General features: G+C 40.3%; 2 protein-coding genes across 11 annotated transcripts in view; one reads left to right on the plus strand and one right to left on the minus strand.

Annotated features, from left to right (window-relative positions):
* The window catches only part of LOC111872101 (fatty acid 2-hydroxylase), a 65,025-nt gene extending 58,898 nt beyond the window's left edge, over positions 1–6,127 (plus strand). For all 6 annotated transcript variants that reach the window (XM_023865659.2, XM_023865660.2, XM_023865658.2 and 3 more), the window contains exons 6-7: positions 2,151–2,270; positions 4,580–6,127. In XM_023865659.2, the coding sequence (XP_023721427.1) occupies positions 2,151–2,270; positions 4,580–4,665 (206 nt within the window). In that variant the 3' untranslated portion in view covers positions 4,666–6,127. The remainder of the gene's footprint in view (positions 1–2,150; positions 2,271–4,579) is intronic.
* Positions 1–10,733, minus strand: part of LOC111872103 (NF-kappa-B inhibitor-interacting Ras-like protein) — a 148,359-nt gene that overhangs the window by 104,548 nt on the left and 33,078 nt on the right. Inside the window, exon 5 of one of the 5 annotated variants that reach the window (XM_023865669.2) lies at positions 9,150–10,033. The exons of the other annotated variants lie outside the window; for them this stretch is intronic. The gene's annotated coding sequence lies outside the window, so the exon portion shown is untranslated. Of the gene's footprint in view, positions 1–9,149; positions 10,034–10,733 lie in introns of those variants that run through there. 5 annotated transcript variants of the gene reach the window in all.

Here is a 10,733-nt window from a genome sequence, read left to right on the forward strand (position 1 = left end):
GACACCTAGTGGTATTTCGATGTACTCATAACCATTCGCGTGCAAAATTCAAATTTCGGAAACTTTTGGATTGCCCCACGTAATTACCTCGGTCGATAGAATCCACACTTTCGTCATGACCCGGGAGGGCAAGTTGCCTCTTTCCTAAATGGCAGATGATATCAATCAAGCGTTTCATTATTTCTCTATTTTTTTTTCACATTTTCATTATGCTGTAGTATCATCAGGCGCTTTTGATTGTCAAGTTGACAGTCAATTCGAGATTTTCAGAACATAACAAGTTGCATTGTTGAAATAATGTGAGTCTGAGAGTTCTCATGTCGTTTCAATGCTTTATGAAGGTTCTTGACATCACCAAACCCAGTCTTGTTCCATACATTTTTTTCATTGAGAAACAATAGGCATGGCCAACAAAACAATTTTCTTATATTACGGCAACCGGACAGTCACTCTGTTTTAGAACACTGTTCCAAATTAAATTTCCTCACACATAATTTGGTTTGTGCTTTAAGTTCTGGCAACTCACATGTCGGTTGTCCTCTTTCTATAATTATTTTCTTTTCAGAAAAGTCCCTGCTATTAAACCCTCATTTTAAAAGGCTTTCGATTGCACAGTCGCAGTCATGTTGTCTGCCAGCATTCATTTTAGCCGAGCCCTGTGTGTGTAGTCTAATCACTCCCTTGCCACTTGTACCACATTATCACACTTGCTTCCCTTAAAAGTGGATAGCTTCTGTCTAATGCGTCAAAATATGATCACAAATACAATCTTACACCATCTAAATATGAACTTACAACATTTTAATAAAACTTAATGTTATCTGTAACACCCAACAAGACTGAAATCACATATAAACACTTAATTTTCACATAACCATTGAAAGAACACAATCTTTCACATCCACATCACATGCCTAGAGCCAGCAAACCAAAACATGCTTCCCTTGACAACTTTGGGTGAGACAAATACATATGAAGATTAATGAAAGGAAACTTGGTCCAGCCCACCAAGCAGGGGTAGGGAGGAGGAGTAGGCACATGGCCTTGAACAGGAACACACACTAAAATGTTAAGATGACAATATTCACATCCTTATTATTCAAATTGAATTATTTATATATGACTTCTTTCCTCTTTGTTTCTTAACTACAGAAGTAATGCTTCCCTTGCTTCCATGCATGGCACACCACTGCTTAATGGGACAGTAATGGTTACCTCTCTCTTCCTAAGCTATTGCCTTCCTCAATATACGAGGGGTAGTCAAAAAGTTCGCTGAATGGTGGTATAGCACTCTAATGGTAGGATATATGGCAACGCTTACATTATCACTTTCAAAGTATGACCCTTGCGCGCACACATACTTGTTCCATTGATCCTGCCATTTTTGGAAACAGCGGTGTTAGGCTTCTTTTGGAATCTTCCGGAGCTCAGCCATCACACTAGATTTGATGTCCTCCATGGTTGCGAAACGTGTCCCTTTGAGGCCCAGTTTCAGAGTGGGGAACAGCCAAAAGTCACTCAGAGCGAGACCCAGAGAGTACGGTGGTTGAGTGATGACAGGAATGTTTTTCTCGGCGAGAAATTGCTGCACAACAAGCGATGTGTGGCTTGGTGCATTATCATGATGCAGAAACCACTGTTCCTGCCACTTGTCATGCCATTTCCTCTGAACTGCATCGCGCTACCTCTGCAAAACTTGCACACAGAAATGGCCAGTAACAGTACCAACTTCTTGCTCCAACTCCACAATGGTCATTCTTCNAACATCATCCTCTAACATCTCCTGCCCCTTCTCAAGCCAGGAAAATCAGTCGTAAACTGCAGATTTCTTTAGTGCAGTATCACCGTAAACTTGCTGCAGGGCCAATTGCGTCTCTGAAGCAGATTTTCCCAATTCGCACGTGAACTTGATATTTGCACTCTGTCCGAACGGCGACATTGCGCTGAATGACCAACACTCACATCTAATTCAAACGGAACAGTAATGACACTGCACACTGAAAGCTGTCCAGACTTGTGCCTGCAAGCAGACATGCTGAGCTTCCCGCCACAACAGTGTGTGTGCTATCTTATCGTTCATTCTCCGTCTGCAGGGGAATTCTGGGAACTTTTTGACTGCCCTATGTATAGTTGTGTTGTATTCTTCACAGGTTACACTGTGTATGATTTGTTGCACTACTATCTTCACTATGGGTCACCAAAAGATGGATCATATCTCTATTACATGAAGCGTTACCACAATCAGCACCACTTCACGCATCACGAATCTGGTGAGTATGCATGTGGAATATTGGGGGTGGCAGGTGGGGTATCATCATCAGTGTTTCCCAGTACTGAGGTTAGTTGGTCTCGTATGAACATTACAAGCAGGAATGTTCTATGTTTGAAGGTATCTAATCATTCTGACTAATGTTTTAGATATTAAGTTTTCAAGTTCTCATGGCAGTGAGTATTCAAATTGTGATTTTCTGGATTGTGACACCTTGTAGTATTGTAGGTGGACATAAATGTTTCAATGGAATATGTTGCCTTCATCTGCAGCATTAAAATGGGTGTAGTGTGGATATTGTGATGTTACACAGGAGGTTCAAAGGAAGATGGTCACTCAGATCCGTTGGAGGGGAGGAGATGGAGCCCAGTCTGAGCCAACAGGAACAGAAAGTATGAAATAAGAATGGCCCTCAGATAGTGTCCATTGCCCATAGTTTTGAACCAATGCTTCAGAAAATGCCTCTACTTCCTTCATAACATGCCAGAGTAAAGCACTCCTTTTCCTAACCCACTGGGCCCCTTAGCAACATTACTCTCAAAACCCTGAAATCTTGAGTTTAAGATAACCTTTCCTTTCAAACAACTGGCCCGGTTTTTTATATAACATTCAAGTTTTCATGGCAGTAGAGATTAAAACTGTGGCCCTTTGAGTTATAACACCATGCAGGCAGACAGGTTATGACAAGTAGTTAACAACATTTCTGTTTTGATAGGTTAACATCAAATTTTCTTTTGCAATGTAATATTTTTATTTCTCACATGGATGTTTCCTTACATAAATGTTTGTCTCACACTCTGGTAACAGGAAGGGAACTGAAACACAGTCTAAGTAAGAGTAGGCCACTAATGAATAGAAATGAAAGAAAAGCTTAACCTAATATCAAAACTTGATTTGATTTAACAACAGTATCTTGGAACAAACTAAGAAGTTTCTCAGTCATAGGTCAAAATGCTCTACAAGTTATATTATTAGTCAATTTTTCACAGTAACAAACCCAATGAGAAAAGGTACTTATCTTCCTGTGGTCCTGCCACAATCCTCACACATAACATTACAAGACTCAGAATGATGCTGATCCCACCCAAACTTCCAAGTGACTATCCATCCACCTCCCCACCAGTAAAATGATCAAGGGCCTTGCCTACTATCCAAAATGTAAGGCAATATGTCTTCTGCATAGCTGAGTTATCATGTAACCCCTCTGGTCTACAAAGAACTGTGCTGCTGTATCTCTAACAAACCTTGCACAAGGAATGATACTGGATAACACAAAAAACATAACTGGTGGGAAGTAAAGGAATTCCCATAATTAAGAGCACATACCAAAGAAATATACTGAACAGAAACATGCAGTGTTACAAGGTGGCAATATTATGGCCTTCAGGGATCAATTCACACCCAAAGATGAAAGAAGTATAACTGTCCAAATGCTGGTACCCACATACCAGACTACACAGTGTCATAATGCACAAGACCAGAGGATTCCTCACTTTAGTCTGTCAGTCAATGAAGGAAACAGAATCTCCTTCTGCAACAATGTGCCTTAAATAACTGGGAAAACAAGCAATGTCCAAAACATCAATCAGAACACTGAGAAATTCCTCACTTTTCCAGATTTTCATACAATATGTCAGCCTTTAGGTGCATGCAACTAGGGGTCAGCCTTTCAGTGCTTCCTACTAGCGGTCAGCCATTCAGTGTGTCCTACAGTAGAGGTCAGCTTTTCAGTGTGTTCTGCTAAAGGTCAGTTGCATGGTGTCAATACAAGTGCACAAAGGAGATTCCTAATAAAGAAAAAATGTTAATCTGCTTGAGATATGCACAGTACCCCCCCCCCCACCTCAAACAGGGGTACATGAAAAATAAATACCATTCAAAAAGGATTCTGGATGCACTCATTTTAACTACATTTTCCAATGTATCGCTGCCACCACTAAAAATACAGAATAGAGCCATCATGTAACCAAAAGGTCTCAGGTCTCTCCATAATGCAGTCTTCTGGGTTATGACATTGTATGATGTCATAATACAGAAGATAGCAAGAATCTTCACTGCCATGGAAACCTCAAGTCCTCTATAAGCATGACTTACTTGGTCCTGCCTCCTTAAATTATATCTCTCACAGGAAGAGTATTGTGGCTAAAGTTAATTTTACTGAACTGTCACTTCCACTTATGTTAACTATATGCTCCAGATACACTTCACCTTGTCTGCCTACCAGTATTGATTTCAGATAGTTCCGCTGCATTTTAAAGCTCTTGCTCTTCATCGAGATGTAACACTGATGTTCTGTTTACTTTATTACAGCATTTGGAATAAGCAGTACTTTCTGGGATAAGATCTTCGGAACAGAAATTGTCCTTAGGAAATTGAGCAGAGCTCTCAAATGGTGACCTTGAAAGTTCCCAACATTGGAGAAGCGTGAAGCAGTGACCAATTTTATATAGCCATAAAAGTGTACAGTATCTTAGATTGACACATGACTTCATCTTTGCTGAGGCCACAGATAGTCTCTCATGGATCTCCCCCTCCACACCTCTTTCTAGCTGTTATGCTTCCCCTCCAATATATTTCAAAAAAACGGACATTGCTAACAATAATCTTTATGAAAGACAAGTTCACTAATATAGGCCAGATGTTTCTGAAACATAAGGAACAGAGATGGAACCTCAAGCACTGTTATTCCTAACATCTGTGGGTGTTCTTGCCATGGCCTGAATACAGCAGTGAGACTGTCGGGTGTTACAGTCATGACATACCAGAGCTGCTGTGGACGTGACAGCATTTCATGCAATTTTTATACCTATGTATGTCTATATTTTGGGTTGTTAATACTGGGACACAACCTGAAAACTTTCACATTTTAAATTTTGTCTGCCTTGAAGTGCCTTTCCATTAAATTTCAAACATTTTCAGTGATTTTCCTGTTTTCTTTATTTAAGAGCACTGTCAGTATCTCAGACTACACAGTGTCAAACAACAGAATGATAACGAATTGGAAAGGATGTGGAAGGTAGCAGTAGTGGTTTCACATATGATACAATCCCAGCATTTCCTGAAAATGACCCAGCAAAAACTATAAGAAAACTTGCAGCCCCAGCCAAGATTCAAACTGAGAACCTCTTCAATATAAATGTCATTGCTTGAGTAAAGTAACTCACTTTTTTAAAGTCTGAAGCACTAGCATGCATCATGCACAAATGATAAACATATTTTTTGAAGCCAAGAGATAAAACTAAAAAATATGAAAAATTCAGTTCCTACTGCACATAAAACATCACATCACCATTAAAATCAGGTAATGCTGTTTGGGAAAGTAATCACTGTTTAGCCTGAGAATATTACTGAAAGACAATACAGTCTGTGGACAAAAGTGTAGAGTTTCAGAATATTATGCAGGGTACATATAGTTACCACTGTGCTGTGAAGAGAAGTACAATATTGACACAGTATTTGTAAAGCTCTGTTAACAAATTCAGTTGGTCTAATGCAAATGTTCTTTCAGATAATGACATTCAATATGTCATTGCTATCTGATAATATGACCCTGTTACTGTAGTTCTGATCCAACATTACTGCAAGGCAAACTGATTCTAAACTCTGTCAATGATATACTGGCAACACTGATGACTAGTCACATGAAGTATTATAATTCTGAAATCCAAATAAAACAGAAATAATCTGTCAGCCTTATCATGAATGCTAAATCACAATACATGATGTATGCTGGATCCGGTTTTCTTAACATAAATGAAATTAGTACCACTTTTTACTTTGTAAATCAGTATTTTGTGTCCTTGTACAGTTTTTAATAAAATTACTTATGTTATATAAAAATTTGTTTTTGATTATATTTAAATGTATTGTGACATGTAAACACATTGTCGGGCAACAGCTCGATAAACACCCTGTGATACACGCACACAACAACAGGACAACAGTTTATAGCACATTACTAGGCAACAGTCAGCGCACCAATGAACTGGCGAGATAGCTATCACGAGACTTGTTTCCTATGTGGTATGCACTATGCAACAATAGAACTGTTTTTTCTGTGTGTGGTTCGTGCTGAGAGGATATGAGAGAATACGGGAATGGGAATTGACTTTGAGTTCCGAAGTTCCAAGGGAACAGCAGTGTGGACAGAAGAAGTAGAAGACTCAGTATGTGATGTTACATGTGTAAGAATTAATTCTGGTTACGACTAGTGGAGAGTCCAGGAGGGTTCAGCAGTTGAGAGTACAAGACGAGAATGGAGCGTGTCCTTAGTGAACTGTGAAGATTAACTCAGTACAGATTAGGAGACAGGAGTACAGAGTGATTGATGATGAAATAACAAGAACACTTCATAGTGCTTTGAAGTGCTAGTTTCTGTGTTGAGATCCATTGCTAGGAGACTAGTGGAAACTGAGAATCCTAGTGCATGTGCAACGGCGAACTGTGAAGTGTTTAGATCAGTGATACCGATGTATTAATTGTATTGAAGAGAGAATGTTACTGATGTGCTAATAAATCCAATCATCTGAACTAGAACCTGCTATTTTTGTTGCACATACCACTCTAAATATGATATTTTGGTATCATAAATTGGCGGTTTTGATCGTACTGGATTCTTCAGCAGTGGTTATGACCGAAAATATGTGACAATTTTGTATCATTAGGCATGCAGTCATAAGTTTGTGAGAAATGAAAACTGCAGAAGTTATACTGCATTGGATCGTAAATTGAATAGGGCAGTCTTACCACAAAAATGGAACAAACAATGTGACAAATAAGGGAAGTGATGAGTGTAGCAGAGGCTCTCCTAAGTACCTACCCAAAAGAGGTGCAAGCCCACTACGTAAAGATGGAACCACTATGGACCAGGCTGCGGGCTGAAAAGGAAGAGGACATGAAAGCCAAGCAAGATAAGTTATATGCCCACTGGGCAGACATACGCCGACCAAGAAAAAAGGAGGGCAGGCATGAAAGCCTTTAATGAAATGACAGAGAGAAGGGAGGCTGAAAGAAAAGCCTATGAGGAGAAGATGGCTGAGCGAGAAGCTGAACCAAAAAGAAAATGAAAAGCCAACTTCGAGAAGATGATGGCCGAGCGGAAAGCTGACCAAAAAAAATGGAGGCTGAAAGGAAAGCTGACCGAGAAGTTGCGATGAGGCTGGAAGCCAATCACGTCAAGACAGACGCCAACCAGATGAAAGTGGAACCAGAAACAGTACATCAAGAGAAGACAGATGCCTGGATAGCAGACATGAAGGATGGTCGAAAAGAGAGGATGGCCTTCCAAGAAGCAACGAAGGCCAATCCAGAGACGATGGAGCCAAATCCATTAAGAATAGAAGGCTGCTGTGGGGTAGCATGAGATTCCTAATGAAGAGGCCACAATTCACTCCCTGAGGGAATGAGGAAAAGAGATGATGGTCTGCCAGGAAGTGACGGAGGCCAATCCAGAAAAGAAAGAGCCAACTGATCGCGCGATAGCCATCTTGGAGAAGACGGACGCCACGGATTTGAAGGCAAATCCAGAGGAAATGAATCAGCGTCAGAACATTGGGAGGTCTCTGCAGAAGAGGCTGCAGTGAAATTTTTGGGAACAATGAAGAAGCAGCACAGGGGCCGGCATCTATCTTCAGGGTGACGTAGAGAGCCAAAGGAACCGACCCAAGGAGAGTGTGGATCCTGGAGGAAATTGGCTGCCGCCTGCAGGAAAAGTCCCGTCCTGCAGCAGAGGCATGGAGCAAGAGAAACGTTTTCAGGGAAATTGTAGACCGCGGAAGGAACTGGCTGCTACCGACAGGAAGATGACCCAATGTGCAGAAGTGGCACAGTGCAAGGGATGCAGTCATGAAGAACCGTTGGTCAACCAGGGAAGGCAAAAGAATCAAACCAGAAATAGATTTGCAAGAGGAATGCGGAAAGGATGGACTCCCGGATGGAGACAACTGATGCGCCAGGAAGGCACAAAGGAAACCACGAACTGAGACTTCTAGGAGCAGCGACATCTTGGAAGCGAGATGACAACCAGCGGGACCTACAGGAATACCATCAGGATGGTGATCGTGAAGCGAGCAGTAAAGATTTCCAGCACGTTGTGGAAAAATCAGAAATTGGACTTTGTGGAGGGTTCAATCCCCAACGAAACAGAAGAAAAACTTACCAGCAGTGTTAGCGTAAGAAGAGCCTGGATATGTGGGAGCACCGGCTACTCCACCCACCGTGAGAAAGAGAGAAAAAAACAAGAAAACCTTTGGATGGTGGTGAGAATCTGGATTAACTGGAACCTTATAAAGGAACCGCTCAGGATGAGCTGGCCTTAAGGAGGGAGCAGCGGTAGCGGTTAGAGAGCAGCCACCGCAGAGAAAGAGAGAGACAGAGAAAAAGGACAACTTGCAGGAAGAAGACGTTGAAAGCATTGCCCCCAGAAAGGAAGGAAAGGTGACACACTGTTAGGCTATTCGAGGCGAACAGCCCCAAGGATGGAGCAATGTCAACACATTGGTACTCAATACACAATGAAAAGAGAAACAACTTAACAACACAGATCCTTAACTAATCATATAAAAGACGGAGGTGGGGACAACGCTGCCCGGACTTCAGAGAATGCCAAATAACACCCCAACATCCCGTTTTCACAGAACATTCATAATTTATTTTTAACTTAACATCTTTTAACTTAATTAAAAATCTTTATACAAAACTATAAGCTTATGTACTATGATACACGTAATAGTAGTCCCTTAACATGTTGGTATTGCCTTCTGAAGATGGTCTCAACTGACCAAAACATGTAAAGGCATTATATAAATATACAGATATTGGGTTACACTGGACGGTGTTGTCAAATCATTTTATAATAATTGACTAGTGTGATGGACCAGAATGAATAAAATTAAATCTTCGTCTACTTGCTTAGTTGTTGCTTGGTAACAAATCTTATCTGATTAACATTTCAACTATTGAACTGCCTTCTGAATTATCTTATAAATGAATCTCTGACTCCTGTCTGAATCTGAATCTCTTGAATTCATAAATCCACTGCCTTCTGTAACTGCCACACAGCTCTGATGGAAATCACCATGTCCAAGGGTTCCACTACTGCTTTTTATGAATGCATTGATCTGAAACGTACATGAACAGTTGCCTAGCAAAATAGATAATTCCAGCTTTTAGGCAGTGTTTACTGAGCACTGCTCAGGAATCAACTGCTCCAGCTGGCTGTCCCAGAAACCATGTTTTAACAAGCTGTTGTCTGGCAATGGATTCTGTCACAATATTAAATTTATGTTCTTCCCTTAGCATGAGAGATCAAGTTGCACACCCATATAAAGCAATGTGTTGAATTATAATTTCATACATTTTAATCTTCATGCAATTAGGAGACAGAAAAACAAGAGATTCTGAAATGAATGCCAGCAACCACTTCCCACATTTAATCTGCTCTTCAGTGTCTGCAAATGTAATTTTGATTTCTTACTGTCATTCCTAAATGTCTGAACACTGCCTACGTTTCAGTGGCTTCTGAGCTACCCTCACATTATACTTTTGTTATGCTTTCCTCTGATGGTAAGACACCAACATATTTGCATGTCATTCTAGACCACTCTCCTAGGTAATGTCTAATAATTTTTGTATTCTTCTTTATGGGACTTCAGTGCTCTTGCTCAATGAATTAACACCATCACCATAATCACATGCTGATGCAAAAATAAGTTCCATATTCTCCTGATTTAGTTGGTCTTCTTAATGGTGCACACTAAACAAAATCTGAAAAGGATTCACTGTAAAGCATCTCTCTGTTTTAACCATTCATTATAATCAGGCACATTGTAATGAATATCTGATTAAGACTACTAAATTGTAAGTTATGTGTCATAAGTTTGGATCAAGGAGACAGACACATTCTTACATTCAGAATGGGACATAGGCTCATTCTTGTTGTGTAAACAGGATGCAGCCACCAGCAACTTTTCCTGTTCTGATATGATGGCAGGGCTCTGGTAATATATTTAACAGCTAAGGCAAGCAATAGACAAAACACAGGTTGTCCCATATCAAGTTAAGCTTATTATACATCAAAGAGCTGTCAAATGTGCTGTTTGTATTTTAGAAAATCCATCTGAGCAGGAAATGCAAAATTTGGAGACCTCTTAGTTTCTGAACTAGGCTAATAAAGCATGTTGGAGGGAGGCAACTTCTGAAGGAAACTGAGGGTCTAAGTTCACTGCTTCAAAGCAGACCAGTTCCAAAAACTTTAAAAGCATTCAGATGCCAAATTTGCATTCCACAGAAATTTTGATCAACTTGTTAAACTGTCTTACATAGTAAATTATTAAGTGATCAATAGCATTAACTTTTGGCCATGTCCCATAATTTGGATGTCTACAATGGTGCCCATCCCACTGGGAAAGAACACAACAGTTATTCGATGTTACAGTCCAAATCTGTAAGCTAATAAAAATAAGTT

Source organism: Cryptotermes secundus, unplaced genomic scaffold, assembly GCF_002891405.2.
Source record: "Cryptotermes secundus unplaced genomic scaffold, Csec_1.0 scaffold417, whole genome shotgun sequence".
Lineage (NCBI taxonomy): Eukaryota > Metazoa > Arthropoda > Insecta > Blattodea > Kalotermitidae > Cryptotermes > Cryptotermes secundus.